This window comes from Bombina bombina, chromosome 1 (assembly GCF_027579735.1).
Source record: "Bombina bombina isolate aBomBom1 chromosome 1, aBomBom1.pri, whole genome shotgun sequence".
NCBI lineage: Eukaryota > Metazoa > Chordata > Amphibia > Anura > Bombinatoridae > Bombina > Bombina bombina.
Genome location: NC_069499.1, coordinates 566,377,337 through 566,395,492, shown reverse-complemented (window position 1 = coordinate 566,395,492; position 18,156 = coordinate 566,377,337). Strand labels below are relative to the sequence as shown.

The window sequence follows — 18,156 nt, the reverse complement described above, 5'->3', positions numbered from 1 at the left end:
CTTTCTAACGCCGGTATTTAGAGTCGTTTCTGCAGTGAGCGTTAGAGCTCTAACGACAAGATTCCAGCCGCCTGAAAATAGCAGGAGTTAAGAGCATTCTGGCTAACGCCGGTTTATAAAGCTCTTAACTACTGTACCCTAAAGTACACTAACACCCATAAACTACCTATGTACCCCTAAACCGAGCTCCCCCCACATCGCCGCCCCTCGATTAAAAATTTTAACCCCTAATCTTCCGACCGCCACCTACGTTATACTTATGTACCCCTAATCTGCTGCCCCTAACCCCGCCGACCCCTATATTACATTTATTAACCCCTAATCTTCCGATCGGAGCTCACCGCTATTCTAATAAATGTATTAACCCCTAAAGCTAAGTCTAACCCTAACACTAACACCCCCCTAACTTAAATATAATTTTAATCTAACGAAATAAATTAACTCTTATTAAATAAATTAATCCTATTTAAAGCTAAATACTTACCTGTAAAATAAATCATAATATAGCTACAATATAAATTATAATTACATTGTAGCTATTTTAGGATTAATATTTATTTTACAGGCAACTTGGTATTTATTTTAACTAGGTACAATAGCTATTAAATAGTTAAGAACTATTTAATAGTTACCTAGTTAAAATAATAACAAATTTACCTGTAAAATAAATCCTAACCTAAGATATAATTAAACCTAACACTACCCTATCAATAAAATAATTAAATAAACTACCTACAATTACCTACAATTAACCTAACACTACACTATCAATAAATTAAATAAACACAATTGCTACAAATAAATACAATTAAATAAACTAGCTAAAGTACAAAAAATAAAAAAGAACTAAGTTACAGAAAATAAAAAAATATTTACAAACATAAGAAAAATATTACAACAATTTTAAACTAATTACACCTACTCTAAGCCCCCTAATAAAATAACAAAGCCCCCCAAAATAAAAAATTCCCTACCCTATTCTAAATTAAAAAAGTTACAAGCTCTTTTACCTTACCAGCCCTGAACAGGGCCCTTTGCGGGGCATGCCCCAAGAAGTTCAGCTCTTTTGCCTGTAAAAAAAAACATACAATACCCCACCCCCAACATTACAACCCACCACCCACATACCCCTAATCTAACCCAAACCCCCCTTAAATAAACCTAACACTAATCCCCTGAAGATCTTCCTACCTTGTCTTCACCATACCAGGTTCACCGATCCGTCCTGGCTCCAAGATCTTCATCCAACCCAAGCGGGGGTTGGCGATCCATAATCCGGTGCTGAAGAGGTCCAGAAGAGGCTCCAAAGTCTTCATCCTATCCGGCAAGAAGAGGACATCCGGACCGGCAAACATCTTCTCCAAGCCGCATCTTCTATCTTCTTCCATCCGGTGCGGAGCGGGTCCATCTTGAAGCAGGCGACGCGGATCCATCCTCTTCTTCCGATGTCTCCCGACGAATGACGGTTCCTTTAAGGGACGTCATCCAAGATGGCGTCCCTCGAATTCCGATTGGCTGATAGGATTCTATCAGCCAATCGGAATTAAGGTAGGAATTTTCTGATTGGCTGATGGAATCAGCCAATCAGAATCTAGTTCAATCCGATTGGCCGATCCAATCAGCCAATCAGATTGAGCTCGCATTCTATTGGCTGATCGGAACAGCCAATAGAATGCGAGCTCAATCTGATTGGCTGATTGGATCAGCCAATCGGATTGAACTTGATTCTGATTGGCTGATTCCATCAGCCAATCAGAATCAAGTTCAATCCGATTGGCTGATCCAATCAGCCAATCAGATTGAGCTCGCATTCTATTGGCTGTTCCGATCAGCCAATAGAATGCGAGCTCAATCTGATTGGCTGATTGGATCGGCCAATCGGATTGAACTAGATTCTGATTGGCTGATTCCATCAGCCAATCAGAAAATTCCTACCTTAATTCCGATTGGCTGATAGAATCCTATCAGCCAATCGGAATTCGAGGGACGCCATCTTGGATGACGTCCCTTAAAGGAACCGTCATTCGTCGGGAGACATCGGAAGAAGAGGATGGATCCGCGTCGCCTGCTTCAAGATGGACCCGCTCCGCACCGGATGGAAGAAGATAGAAGATGCGGCTTGGAGAAGATGTTTGCCGGTCCGGATGTCCTCTTCTTGCCGGATAGGATGAAGACTTTGGAGCCTCTTCTGGACCTCTTCAGCACCGGATTATGGATCGCCAACCCCCGCTTGGGTTGGATGAAGATCTTGGAGCCAGGACGGATCGGTGAACCTGGTATGGTGAAGACAAGGTAGGAAGATCTTCAGGGGATTAGTGTTAGGTTTATTTAAGGGGGGTTTGGGTTAGATTAGGGGTATGTGGGTGGTGGGTTGTAATGTTGGGGGGGGGGTATTGTATGTTTTTTTTTTTACAGGCAAAAGAGCTGAACTTCTTGGGGCATGCCCCGCAAAGGGCCCTGTTCAGGGCTGGTAAGGTAAAAGAGCTTGTAACTTTTTTAATTTAGAATAGGGTAGGGAATTTTTTATTTTGGGGGGCTTTGTTATTTTATTAGGGGGCTTAGAGTAGGTGTAATTAGTTTAAAATTGTTGTAATATTTTTCTTATGTTTGTAAATATTTTTTTATTTTCTGTAACTTAGTTCTTTTTTATTTTTTGTACTTTAGTTAGTTTATGTAATTGTATTTATTTGTAGCAATTGTGTTTATTTAATTTATTGATAGTGTAGTGTTAGGTTAATTGTAGGTAATTGTAGGTAGTTTATTTAATTATTTTATTGATAGGGTAGTGTTAGGTTTAATTATATCTTAGGTTAGGATTTATTTTACAGGTAATTTTGTAATTATTTTAACTAGGTAACTATTAAATAGTTCTTAACTATTTAATAGCTATTGTACCTAGTTAAAATAAATACCAAGTTGCCTGTAAAATAAATATTAATCCTAAAATAGCTAAAATATAATTATAATTTATATTGTAGCTATATTAGGGTTTATTTTACAGGTAAGTATTTATATTTAAATAGGAATCATTTATTTAATAAGAGTTAATTTATTTCGTTATATGTAAATTATATTTAAGTTAGGGGGGTGTTAGTGTTAGGGTTAGACCTAGCTTTAGGGGTTAATACATTTATTAGAATAGCGGTGAGCTCCGATTGGAAGATTAGGGGTTAATAATTGAAGGTAGGTGTCGGCGATGTTAGGGAGGGCAGATTAGGGGTTAATACTATTTATGATAGGGTTAGTGAGAAGGATTAGGGGTTAATAACTTTATTATAGTAGCGCTCAGGTCCGCTCGGCAGATTAGGGGTTAATAAGTGTAGGCAGGTGTCGGCGACGTTGTGGGGGGCAGATTAGGGGTTAATAAATATAACATAGGGGTCGGCGATGTTAGGGCAGCAGATTAGGGGTACATAGGGATAACGTAGGTTGCAGCGGTTTACGGAGCGGAAGATTAGGGGTTAAAACTGTAATGCAGGGGTCAGCGATAGCGGGGGCGGCAGAGTAGGGGTTAATAAGTGTAAGGTTAGGGGTGTTTAGACTCGGGGTACATGTTAGGGTGTTAGGTGCAGACGTAGGAAGTGTTTCCCCATAGGAAACAATGGGGCTGCGTTAGGAGCTGAACGCTGCTTTTTTGCAGGTGTTAGGTTTTTTTTCAGCTCAAACAGTCCCATTGTTTCCTATGGGAGAATCGTGCACGAGCACGTTTTTGATGCCGGCCGTGTCCGTAAGCAACTCTGGTATCGAGAGTTGCATTTGCGGTAAAAATGCTCTACGCTCCTTTTTTGGAGCCTAACGCCGATACCAGAGTTAAATTTATGGTGCGGCCAGAAAAAAGCCCGCGGAGCGTTAACAGCCCTTTTACCGCCGAACTCCAAATCTAGGCCTATGTTTTTAGCATGATTAACCCCTAAAGGACGGGAGGCAATTCTCCAAGTTCTGAACATAAACAAAACCTAGAATTTGAGCTATATGTTTGTTCAACCATAATTAACCTCTTTCACATTAAGTGCTGCCACACGTATAATATATAGTTTTTTTAGGAGGACAAATAGGGCTTTCTTTTGACATCAAATAATTATATATGAACTATAATTTAATATGAATAAAATCTAAGTAAATGTAAGAAATTAGGAAATTGCACCCCCACCCTCTCCATGTACAGGTTTTATGGGGTTTCAGGCAGTTACAGGGTCAATTATGGGGCCTGCCCATTTCAGTCTTCATACAAGGAAATTTGATACATTGATTAAAGCAGCACTGAATGGGTTAAAAAAAATTAAACTTATTTATTTTTTTATTCCTACCTAACGCTTGTCACTGCAATCACGTGACTTGAACTGCGCTGATTGGTTTCTGGAGGGGGGGCTGCCTGTGTTGCCAGGTAAGTCCTTGCGTCGGGGGGGGCACAGAAGTTAGGATGTTCCATGCCATCCTATCCTTGTTAAGGCACAGTGTTTTCAGGATGGCATGGAACATCCTAATGTTGTTTAGAGGTTAAAGGGACAGTCTACTCCAGAATTTGTATTGTTTATTAAGATAGGTAATCCCTTTATTACCCATTCCCCAGTTTTGCATAATAAACACGGTTATATAAATATACATTTTACCTCTGTGATTACCTTGTATCATAGCCTCTGCAGACTTCCCCCCCTTATTTCAGTTCTTTTGACAGACTTGCAATTTTAGCCAATCAGTGCTGACTCGTAGGTAAATCCACAGGAGTGAGCACAATGTTATCTATATGGCACACATGAACTAGTGCTGTCTAGCTGTTGAAAAACTGCCAAATGCACTGAGAATAAGAGGCAGCCTTCAAGGGCTTAGAAAAAGAGGAAACGCTGGATGCACCGCTATCTGTGTCAAACGGATCCTTCTCTGGGACTCACACTGATTGCAATTGGATGGAGATGCCGAGACCTCTGAGCACACATGGTTTGTGCACACAGTTAACTGTAAAATAGTCACACAAACTGTGGAAAGTGCTATTCGAAATGTATAAGAGACATATCTGTATGTTGTGTAGATCAATCAGTTAGGACTAATGTGCCTTTTACAATAAAATACTTTAATAAAAAAAATTCTCTTAGCAGTCCCTTATTGCTGATGTTCACTGGTGGGTATGAGGGTTAAGGAGAGAAACAGAGAAAGAGAAAAGGGGTTAATTTCCTGATGTTCCTGCTAAATGTTGCTTGCAAAGAGTTAAACACGTTTGATTAGTGAAATATATGTAACAAATAAAAGGAAAATCAAGCAGGTCTCTTAAACAGTTGTTCAATCATTATTAACTTCTTAAGCCACCTGGACGTAGCTACTATGTCATAGGGTACTTTACCAGCGTACACTGACGTAGTAGCTGCGTCCAACCTTCTGTATCATGCTGTCTCTGACAGCTAAGAATGCAGCCAGAGGCAGATGTAATCTACCCTTATAAGGCAAGAGAGTGCTGATCGTACTCCTGTTACAATATGAAGGTAGATTGCAAGATAGTTACAGAAAGCGACAATGTGTCACTGTCTGTAACAATCTCCGTTGTGGTTGGTGTGGGAGAGAAGGTGGGATGCGGGTGGGCGGCCTAGCTGCGGAGGTGGGAGGGGCCCTACATTACAGAAAATAAATGGAAGTGGGGGAGGGAAGCACTACAGAAAAGGAGGGGGTTGCTCTGTGACAATCAGTTCGGGGGGGAGGGGAAAGGGGGACCACTAGACTACGGGAAAAAAACAAAAATTGTAATTATTAAAAAAATATAACATCCTAACATGGCAGCATCTAGTGTGGGGGGGGGATCAGGGATGTGAGTGGATGACGAGGCTTACCAACAATCCCAGAAATTAAAAAAAAAAGACCAGAGGGGTGAGGGAGGGTAGAGAACTGTTTGAGAGGGATCAAGTAGCAATCAGGTGGGAGGGTAATTTCTACATTACAGCTTCACTTCCGCGAATTTCAGAAGTGTGTTGCGCAGCAGCAATTAGCAGCCTTCCAATTACCAAAATAAAATTACAACGCCTGTCTGCTATTTCTGAACAATGGGGATCCCAGACTGCACTTGACTTGACCGCACAAGTGGTTTGTAAATAATTTCAGTGAGAAACCCAAAGCTTGTGAAAAAGTGAAGGATTTTTTTTTTTTTTATGTGATCGTAATTGCATTTGGTGGCAAAACGGTGGCATGAAATATACTAAAATGGGTTGTTTACTATATATATATATATATATATATATATATATATATATATATATATATTAATATATATAATATATATATATATATATATATATATATATATATATAATATATATATATTAGTTTTGATATGTAAATCCAAAAAAACAAGGCTCTATTTCTGTTTGAGGAGTGATAGCAAAAATGCTAAAAAAAAAAAACAATTGTATTGCCAGGGCTTGGAAACAAATTGACCCACCCTCAATCTCTGAAATTTGTGAGGTGATGCACTATTTGACTAAAACTGAAAAATGTGTCTATAGCTCCTTGGAACGTATGGAAGATTATTGGATGATTTGGTCTGATTGGTTCCAAATCTTATAGAGCTGAGTTTAGCGGAGAGAATGTGACGGGCTGGATTCTCCCCCCCCCCCTTTTTTTTTTTTTTTCTTTCATCCTCCTTTCCAAATCCCCCCTTCCCAAACTCTTTCCCACCCCCACTTTTATATGACTCCGAGTCCTAGATGACTTTCCCCATCTTTCCCCTTTTTCCTCATTGTTCTTATGTAGCTAGGTTGGACTTGACACAAGGGACCACTATAAAATACAGAATAAATAGGCACGCTGATGACTTTGATATATTTTTTTGTTTCTATAGTTGAGATTCATGAAGAGTTAGTTGGAACTTTCCAACTATTATGTACATACATACATGCCGAATTTTGTATACTTATGCATTTTATCTTCTGTATGCTATTTAGACACATTATGTCATGTTTAATATTCTGTATTGAATATAAGATGGCTGTATTGTATTATTGATCTCAATAAAGAAAATGTAAAACTTAAAAAAACAAAAACAAAACAATTACTTGAAATCCCCAGTCCTTATACATAGCCAATTAAGTATCCACCCCTCCTCTTGAAATGTGGTCTTTTTTTCTGAGCTCAAAGCCATAAAAACAGAGGTGGAAAACCTCAAGGGACCATTGGAAAACTTCCATCCTGCTCTGGGAAAAAAAAACAAAGGGCAAAAAAGTTATCAGTCCTTCTGATTTCCATTTTGTGTATAATAGTGTCCTGAAATAGGGCAGAACTAGGGAATCATAATTATTGTTCTGTCAATTTCTCACCTTTTTAAACTGTTAATGTCTCTAAAAAAATTTTTTTTTTATCGTGAATAATTTTTCTTTCATGTAATTAACAAGAGTCCATGAGCTAGTGACGTATGGGATATACATTCCTACCAGGAGGGGCAAAGTTTCCCAAACCTTAAAATGCCTATAAATACACCCCTCACCACACCCACAAATCAGTTTTACAAACTTTGCCTCCAAGGGAGGTGGTGAAGTAAGTTTGTGCTAGATTCTACGTTGATATGCGCTCCGCAGCAAGTTGGAGCCCGGTTTTCCTCTCAGCGTGCAGTGAATGTCAGAGGGATGTGAGGAGAGTATTGCCTATTGAATGCAGTGATCTCCTTCTACGGGGTCTATTTCATAAGGTTCTCTGTTATCGGTCGTAGAGATTCATCTCTTACCTCCCTTTTCAGATCGACGATATACTCTTATATTTACCATTTCCTCTACTGATTCTCGTTTCAGTACTGGTTTGGCTTTCTACAAACATGTAGATGAGTGTCCTGGGGTAAGTAAGTCTTATTTTCTGTGACACTCTAAGCTATGGTTGGGCACTTTATTTATAAAGTTCTAAATATATGTATTCAAACATTTATTTGCCTTGACTCAGAATGTTCAACTTTCCTTATTTCCAGACAGTCAGTTTCATATTTGGGATTATGCTTTAATTATCATATTTTTCTTACCTCAAAAATTTGACTTTTTCCCTGTGGGCTGTTAGGCTCGCGGGGGCTGAAAATGCTTCATTTTATTGCGTCATTCTTGGCGCGGACTTTTTTGGCGCAAAAATTCATTTCGTTTCCGGCGTCATACGTGTCGCCGGAAGTTGCGTCATTTTTTTGACGTTATTTTGCGCCAAAAATGTCGGCGTTCCGGATGTGGCGTCATTTTTGGCGCCAAAAGCATTTAGGCGCCAAATAATGTGGGCGTCTTATTTGGCGCCAAAAAATATGGGCGTCGTTTTTGTCTCCACATTATTTCAGTCTCATTTTTCATTTGCTTCTGGTTGCTAGAAGCTTGATGTTTGGCATTTTTTTCCCATTCCTGAAACTGTCTTATAAGGAATTTGATCTATTTTGCTTTATATGTTGTTTTTTCTCTTACATATTGCAAGATGTCTCACGTTGCATCTGAGCCAGAAGATACTACAGGAAAACCTCTGCCTGCTGGATCTACCAAAGCTAAGTGTATCTGCTGTAAACTTTTGGTAGCTATTCCTCCAGCTGTTGTTTGTATTAAATGTCATGACAAACTTGTTAATGCAGATAATATTTCCTTTAGTGATGTACCATTGCCTGTTGCAGTTCCCTCAACATCTAAGGTGCAGAATGTTCCTGATAACATAAGAGATTTTGTTTCTGAATCCATAAAGAAGGCTTTGTCTGTTATTTCTCCTTCTAGTAAACGTAAAAAGTCTTTTAAATCTTCTCTCTCTACAGATGAATTTTTAAATGAACACCATCATTCTGATTCTTTGGACTCTTCTGGTTCAGAGGATTCTGTCTCAGAGATTGATGCTGATAAATCTTCATATTTATTTAAGATGGAATTTATTCGCTCTTTACTTAAAGAAGTACTAATTGCTTTAGAAATAGAGGATTCTAGTCCTCTTGATACTAATTCTATACGTTTGGATAAGGTTTTTAAAGCTCCTGCGGTTATTCCAGAAGTCTTTCCTGTTCCTAATGCTAATTCTGCAGTAATTGCTAAGGAATGGGATAGATTGGGTAATTCATTTACTCCTTCTAAACGTTTTAAGCAATTATATCCTGTTCCGCCTGACAGATTAGAATTTTGGGACAAAATCCCTAAAGTTGATGGGGCTATTTCTACCCTTGCTAAACGTACTACCATTCCTACATCAGATGGTACCTCGTTTAAGGATCCTTTAGATAGAAAAATTGAATCTTTTCTAAGAAAAGCTTATCTATGTTCAGGTAATCTTCTTAGACCTGCTATATCATTGGCTGATGTTGCTGCAGCTTCAACTTTTTGGTTGGAAACTCTAGCGCAACAAGTAACAAATCGTGATTCTCATGATATTATTATTCTTCTCCAGCATGCTAATAATTTCATCTGTGATGCCATTTTTGATATTATTAGAGTTGATGTTAGATTTATGTCTCTGGCTATCTTAGCCAGAAGAGCTTTATGGCTTAAGACTTGGAATGCTGATATGGCTTCTAAATCAACTCTACTTTCCATTTCTTTCCAGGGAAACAAATTATTTGGTTCTCAGTTGGATTCTATTATTTCAACTGTTACTGGTGGGAAAGGAACTTTTTTACCACAGGATAAAAAGTCTAAAGGTAAAAACAGGGCTAACAATCGTTTTCGTTCCTTTCGTTTCAACAAAGAACAAAAGCCTGATCCTTCGTCCTCAGGAGCAGTTTCAGTTTGGAAACCATCTCCAGTCTGGAATAAATCCAAGCCTGCTAGAAAGGCAAAGCCTGCTTCTAAGTTCACATGAAGGTACGGCCCTCATTCCAGTTCAGCTGGTAGGGGGCAGGTTACGTTTTTTCAAAGAAATTTGGATCAGTTCTGTTCACAATCTTTGGATTCAGAACATTGTTTCAGAAGGGTACAGAATTGGTTTCAAGATGAGACCTCCTGCAAAGAGATTTTTTCTTTCCCATGTCCCAGTAAATCCAGTGAAAGCTCAAGCATTTCTGAATTGTGTTTCAGATCTAGAGTTGGCTGGAGTAATTATGCCAGTTCCAGTTCCGGAACAGGGGATGGGGTTTTATTCAAATCTCTTCATTGTACCAAAGAAGGAGAATTCCTTCAGACCAGTTCTGGATCTAAAATTATTGAATCGTTATGTAAGGATACCAACGTTCAAGATGGTAACTGTAAGGACTATATTGCCTTTTGTTCAGCAAGGGAATTATATGTCCACAATAGATTTACAGGATGCATATCTGCATATTCCGATTCATCCAGATCATTATCAGTTCCTGAGATTCTCTTTTCTAGACAAGCATTACCAATTTGTGGCTCTACCGTTTGGCCTTGCTACAGCTCCAAGAATTTTCACAAAGATTCTCGGTGCCCTTCTGTCTGTAATCAGAGAACAGGGTATTGTGGTATTTCCTTATTTGGACGATATCTTGGTACTTGCTCCGTCTTTACATTTAGCAGAGTCTCATACGAATCGACTTGTGTTGTTTCTTCAAGATCATGGTTGGAGGATCAATTTACCAAAAAGTTCTTTGATTCCTCAAACAAGGGTAACCTTTCTGGGTTTCCAGATAGATTCAGTGTCCATGACTTTGTCTTTAACAGACAAGAGACGTCTAAAATTGATTACAGCCTGTCGAAACCTTCAGTCTCAATCATTCCCTTCGGTAGCCTTATGCATGGAAATTCTAGGTCTTATGACTGCTGCATCGGACGCGATCCCCTTTGCTCGTTTTCACATGCGACCTCTTCAGCTCTGTATGCTGAACCAATGGTGCAGGGATTACACGAAGATATATCAATTAATATCTTTAAAACCGATTGTTCGGCACTCTCTAACGTGGTGGACAGATCACCATCGTTTAATTCAGGGGGCTTCTTTTGTTCTTCCGACCTGGACTGTAATTTCAACAGATGCAAGTCTCACAGGTTGGGGAGCTGTGTGGGGATCTCTGACGGCACAAGGAGTTTGGGAATCTCAGGAGGTGAGATTACCGATCAATATCTTGGAACTCCGTGCAGTTTTCAGAGCTCTTCAGTTTTGGCCTCTTCTGAAGAGAGAATCGTTCATTTGTTTTCAGACAGACAATGTCACAACTGTGGCATACATCAATCATCAAGGAGGGACTCACAGTCCTCTGGCTATGAAAGAAGTATCTCGAATTTTGGTTTGGGCGGAATCCAGCTCCTGTCTAATCTCTGCGGTTCATATCCCAGGTGTAGACAATTGGGAAGCGGATTATCTCAGTCGCCAAACGTTGCATCCGGGCGAATGGTCTCTTCACCCAGAGGTATTTCTTCAGATTGTTCAAATGTGGGGGCTCCCAGAGATAGATCTGATGGCCTCTCATCTAAACAAGAAACTTCCCAGGTATCTGTCCAGATCCCGGGATCCTCAGGCGGAGGCAGTGGATGCATTATCACTTCCTTGGAAGTATCATCCTGCCTATATCTTTCCGCCTCTAGTTCTTCTTCCAAGAGTAATCTCCAAGATTCTGAGGGAATGCTCGTTTGTTCTGCTAATAGCTCCGGCATGGCCTCACAGGTTTTGGTATGCGGATCTTGTCCGGATGGCATCTTGCCAACCATGGACTCTTCCGTTAAGACCAGACCTTCTGTCTCAAGGTCCTTTTTTCCATCCGGATCTGAAATCCTTAAATTTAAAGGTATGGAGATTGAACGCTTGATTCTTGGTCATAGAGGTTTCTCTGACTCCGTGATTAATACTATGTTACAGGCTCGTAAATCTGTATCTCGAGAGATATATTATAGAGTCTGGAAGACTTATATTTCTTGGTGTCTTTCTCATCATTTTTCTTGGCATTCTTTTAGAATACCGAGAATTTTACAGTTTCTTCAGGATGGTTTAGATAAGGGTTTGTCCGCGAGTTCTTTGAAAGGACAAATCTCCGCTCTTTCTGTTCTTTTTCACAGAAAGATTGCTATTCTTCCTGATATTCATTGTTTTGTACAAGCTTTGGTTCGTATAAAACCTGTCATTAAGTCAATTTCTCCTCCATGGAGTTTGAATTTGGTTTTGGGAGCTCTTCAAGCTCCTCCGTTTGAACCTATGCATTCATTGGACATTAAATTACTTTCTTGGAAAGTTTTGTTCCTTTTGGCCATCTCTTCTGCTAGAAGAGTTTCTGAATTATCTGCTCTTTCGTGTGAGTCTCCTTTTCTGATTTTTCATCAGGATAAGGCGGTGTTGCGAACTTCTTTTGAATTTTTACCTAAAGTTGTGAATTCCAACAACATTAGTAGAGAAATTGTGGTTCCTTCATTATGTCCTAATCCTAAGAATTCTAAGGAGAAATCATTGCATTCTTTGGATGTTGTTAGAGCTTTGAAATATTATGTTGAAGCTACGAAATCTTTCCGTAAGACTTCTAGTCTATTTGTTATCTTTTCCGGTTCTAGGAAAGGCCAGAAAGCTTCTGCCATTTCTTTGGCATCTTGGTTGAAATCTTTAATTCATCTTGCCTATGTTGAGTCGGGTAAAATTCCGCCTCAAAGAATTACAGCTCATTCTACTAGGTCAGTTTCTACTTCCTGGGCGTTTAGGAATGAAGCTTCGGTTGACCAGATCTGCAAAGCAGCAACTTGGTCCTCTTTGCATACTTTTACTAAATTCTACCATTTTGATGTATTTTCTTCTTCTGAAGCAGTTTTTGGTAGAAAAGTTCTTCAGGCAGCGGTTTCAGTTTGAATCTTCTGCTTATGTTTTTTGTTAAACTTTATTTTGGGTGTGGATTATTTTCAGCAGGAATTGGCTGTCTTTATTTTATCCCTCCCTCTCTAGTGACTCTTGTGTGGAAAGATCCACATCTTGGGTAGTCATTATCCCATACGTCACTAGCTCATGGACTCTTGTTAATTACATGAAAGAAAACATAATTTATGTAAGAACTTACCTGATAAATTCATTTCTTTCATATTAACAAGAGTCCATGAGGCCCACCCTTTTTTGTGGTGGTTATGATTTTTTTGTATAAAGCACAATTATTCCAATTCCTTATTTTATATGCTTCGCACTTTTTTTCTTATCACCCCACTTCTTGGCTATTCGTTAAACTGATTTGTGGGTGTGGTGAGGGGTGTATTTATAGGCATTTTAAGGTTTGGGAAACTTTGCCCCTCCTGGTAGGAATGTATATCCCATACGTCACTAGCTCATGGACTCTTGTTAATATGAAAGAAATGAATTTATCAGGTAAGTTCTTACATAAATTATGTTTTTTTCTATGAATGGAATTTTTTATTTATAAATTTCTGTTTTCCAAGTTGACTTTATTTTTTATAAGGGCAAGTGTCGTCTTACTGTGTTTATTTCCTGAACATAGACACGGCGCAGCATGGTGTTTGCACAACATCTACGAGTGGTGGGAGATGAATTCCGTGACAACTTTCTCCAATCAAATGATGAAGCTGATAAGACCATTTTTCAAGATGACTGGACCAAGGTGAAGGTAAAATACAGTGCAGTACTCTGTGGTGGAATGAAAAGGGTTATGTGAATTTCTGCATTTAACGTATTTTAGCTAAAGATATTTCGTATTTTACAGTTAAAAAATAATGCTCTTAAAACCTTACACATTGCTAACATGCTGTATGACACAGCACAGTGGTAACAGTGAAGTATGGTGGACAATCGTTGCAAGTTTGGGGCTGATCAATAATCTTGTCAATGCTGAGAAGTACAGGCAGAACTGTGGTTAGTTCTCCAAGATTGTTTTGGAACAACCTACGTGCCGAGTTCCTTGAAATAACTGCAAGTTTACCTAGAAGAATTGCTGCTGTTTTGATTTAGATGTTTATTCTCTTTTCTCACTTTGCATTTCTATTTTGAAAGCATTCTTACTTTCCAGCATTTTTCACACCTGCCTAAAACTTTTGCATGAATCGAAGTGGCTGCTAAAGTGAATCTGATACCGTAATACAATATTCAGTAATGCTCATTACCTTTAATATTATCATCATTAATGACCATCGAAATATTATTCTTCTAACTTATTGCAATTTTTAATTATTAAAGGGACATGAAACCCCAATTTTCTCTTTCATGATTTAGATAGTGTATAATTTTAAACAACTTTCCAATTTTCTTCTATTATCTAATTTGCTTCATTCTCGTGGTATCCTTTGTTGAAAAGCATGCCTAGGTAGACTCAGAGTTTAATATATGTATTTACGTTCTATACAATGTTCATAGTTGGAGATTGATTTCACCAATATACTTTTTATTATATGAAAAATGATTGTGTTTATTATAAAACACGTTAAGTATTCACAAAAACTTTTAAAATTTTAAAAAAAGAGGAGCAGCCAAAAATTGTGGTCTAAACAAGCTTTCAACAGGTTAAATCTGTTTCATTAGAAAATTCCAAAAATCTAGTTAAAAGCTACTTGAAATGTGTTTTCTTATAGATTAGAATACTATCAGATTGTTTTAATGTAAGGTATGGGGGTATTGTGCCATAAATATGATTGTGATAAATGCTTTATTAAACAGGTTCAAATCGATTGGAATGACATTGAATTTATGTGCACAGGAGTTCTGAGGATTTGAATGTGATCAGTGTTAAAAAAAAAAAAAAAAAATGTTATAAAAATGTGACTAGTGATTACGCACTGGTTTAGATACGGAATCATGACTTACTATTGAAGGTTAATAAAGATTGCACCTTAAATAGTTTATATGTTTACATTTATTTTTGTGCTCTGTAGATAAAGCCAAGTACCCCACTTGGGGGTCCTTACCTTGGAGTCCACCTAAGGAGAAAAGATTTCATTTGGGGACACAGGGAGGATGTGCCGAGTTTGCAGAGGGCATCAGATGAAATCCACTCTCTCCTGAAGAAATTAAAACTCAAGAGAGTCTTTATTGCTACCGATGCTGATCAAGAAGGCAGGTGCATTAATTACTACATGCAGGACTTGGGTGTTAACTTGTGGTATCAACTGATTGTTGCAAAGAGGATGAGAGTACAGTGTAGAAATATACATTATAATAGAAGTCGGTGCCTTGAACAATTATTAACATTGTTATACATGGTAACTGTAGTGTACATCCGTCCCTTTAAAATGTGGCTATTTTTTCTGGGCTCATTAGCCATAAAAATATCCCATTAAAAAAATATTGAGTCCATTTTTCATATAATAACTTGGAAATATGATAAATCTTTTTACTTCTGTAATCATTTTTTGCAACTAAAAACTGCTTTTTTTTTACCTCCTATAATCTATAAAACTTGTTTGGTCCCTCTGTAATTCTCAAAACCCATGTCATTTTTATCTTCACAGATCTTGAAGAGCTGAGGAAGCTAATCCCTGAAATGATTCGATACGAACCTACGTGGGAGGAACTGGAGTTGTATAAGGATGGCGGTGTGGCAATTATAGACCAGTGGATCTGCGCTCATGCCAGGTGACGCATCTCATGATTTATTAATAATGCTTATCTTCTATTGCAGTATTCATGTCCATGTTGTAAAGTTGCATGTGTTCAGGTGCTGTGTTTTCTCAAGTGCTGTAGTATCTGAACATTATATCAGTCAGCATTTGTCCAGTGATGCCTCATTTTCCTTGCATTTTATATTACACAGTTAACAAAAAACAATATTAGTTTTTACTATAGATTTACATTTAAGCAATTTTAATTATCACTAACTGCAATGTCTCCCCTCTCTCCCCTCCAGTGCAGTTAACCCTAACCGCAACTCCCCTCCCCTTAAAAAAAATAATAATACTTATAAATGCTGTACAATTTCCATGATTAAACGTAAATTCAGCATACTCTAATGCCTTCTCATCTTTACTAGTGTGTGTAGTTCTAGAGACCATGTCTTCTGAAGGATAAATATAAACTGTTCAAAGTAGTACATGGTCTTAAAAATAAAACTTACAAGAAAAACAAATCATGACGCTAATATTTATAGCTTAGAGGACATAAGGGAGAGAGTTGAAAGGATAGAGACCTTCAAGTATACTAAAGGGATGAATACATAGGAGGTTGAAAGCATTTGTTTATTTCTTTCATGTAATTAGCAAGAGTCCATGAGCTAGTGACGTATGGGATATACATTCCTACCAGGAGGGGCAAAGTTTCCCAAACCTCAAAATGCCTATAAATACACCCCTCACCACACCCACAAATCAGTTTTACAAACTTTGCCTCCTATGGAGGTGGTGAAGTAAGTTTGTGCTAGATTCTACGTTGATATGCGCTCCGCAGCAGGTTAGAGCCCGGTTTTCCTCTCAGCGTGCAGTGAATGTCAGAGGGATGTGAAGAGAGTATTGCCTGTTTGAATTCAATGATCTCCTTCTACGGGGTCTATTTCATAGGTTCTCTGTTATCGGTCGTAGAGATTCATCTCTTACCTCCCTTTTCAGATCAACGATATACTCTTATATATATAGGCAAAAAGAGTCAGTTGCACTCTCACAAACAGTTCTCCAAGGGCCAGGGTGCTAGAGTAGTTGAAATGTAGCAAAACAGGAAACAGCACTCTCTGGACTTAAGTAAAAAACAAGTAGTTTATTCAGTAACGTTTCGGGGAATGCTGCCCTTCATCAGACCAACAACATACAAGTGAAACAAACATTTAAGCATACACAAACCCCTCCCCCAAGTGCAAAAAAACGCCAAAAATGGTTGCCATAGCAACCAAACAACCAGTTCAAAGTAAATACATTTACCAATGCAACAATGACATCAAAGAAACCAGATCATTATGGTTAATTAGCATCAGGTCAATTAGCAAATCAACACATCATCCTACCACATAATACACCTGCTGTATATTAGTACTTCTAATACCCCAGTGGCAGTGTGTCCTTTTAAAGAGACATATCACAATATTATTAGCTAAGTACAGGAAAACAAGAATGTGTAGAAAAAAGGGGTTGAAAAAACGTTTAGTTAAACATCGGCACCTCATCATATTGAAATGCAATTTATATATATATATATATATATATATATATATATATATATATATATATATATATATACCATTACCTCTGCTGATTTTCGTTTCAGTACTGGTTTGGCTTTCTACAAACATGTAGATGAGTGTCCTGGGGTAAGTAAGTCTTACTTTCTGTGACACTCTAAAGCTATGGTTGGGCACTTTTTTAAAGTTCTAAATATATGTATTCAAACATTTATTTGCCTTGACTCAGAATGTTCAACATTCCTTTTTTTCAGACAGTCAGTTTCATATTTGGGATAATGCATTTGAATCAATCATTTTTCTTACCTTAAAAATTTGACTTTCTTCTGTTATGTGTGATCAGTCCACGGGTCATCATTACTTCTGGGATATAACTCCTCCCCAACAGGAAATGCAAGAGGATTCACCCAGCAGAGCTGCATATAGCTCCTCCCCTCTACGTCAGTCCCAGTCATTCTCTTGCACCCAACGACTAGATAGGATGTGTGAGAGGACTATGGTGATTATACTTAGTTTTTATGACTTCAATCAAAAGTTTGTTATTTTAAAATAGCACCGGAGCGTGTTATTACTTCTCTGGCAGAGTTTGAGGAAGAATCTGACAGAGATTTTTTACTATGATTTTAACCGGAGTCGTTAAGATCATATTGCTGTTCTCGACCATCTGAGGGAGGTAAAGGCTTCAGATCAGGGGACAGCGGGCAGATGAATCTGCATTGAGGTATGTGGCAGTTTTTATTTTCTGAATGGAATTGATGAGAAAAGCCTGCCATACCGTTAAAATGACATGTATGTATACACTTCAGTATTCTGGGGATGGTATTTCACCGGAACTACTGTGTTAAAGGTCACTAATCCTTTTAATAACTATTCTCATGTTAAACGTTTTTGCTGGAATGTAGAATCGTTTACATTGCTGAGGTACTGTGTGAATAAATATTTGGGCATTATTTTCCACTTGGCAGTTTTTTGCTTTAATTGTGACAGTTTCGTTTCTCTTCACTGCTGTGTGGGAGAGGGAGGGGCCGTTTTTGGCGCTCTTTGCTACGCATCAAAAAATTCCAGTCAGCTACTTTTATATTTCCTGCATGATCCGGTTCATCTCTGACAGATCTCAGGGGTCTTCAAACTTCTTTGAAGGGAGGTAAATTCTCTCAGCAGAGCTGTGAGAATTCTTATAGTGACTGTGTATAAAAAACGTTGTTTTGTTTTCTTATGTACAA

At 38.2% G+C, this 18,156-nt stretch overlaps 1 protein-coding gene across 1 annotated transcript in view; it reads left to right on the top strand.

Annotated features, from left to right (window-relative positions):
- The window catches only part of POFUT2 (protein O-fucosyltransferase 2), a 256,062-nt gene that overhangs the window by 146,529 nt on the left and 91,377 nt on the right, over positions 1-18,156 (top strand). Inside the window, exons 6-8 of the mRNA XM_053698775.1 lie at positions 13,322-13,447; positions 14,706-14,886; positions 15,282-15,405. Coding sequence (XP_053554750.1) covers positions 13,322-13,447; positions 14,706-14,886; positions 15,282-15,405 — 431 coding nt within the window. The remainder of the gene's footprint in view (positions 1-13,321; positions 13,448-14,705; positions 14,887-15,281; positions 15,406-18,156) is intronic.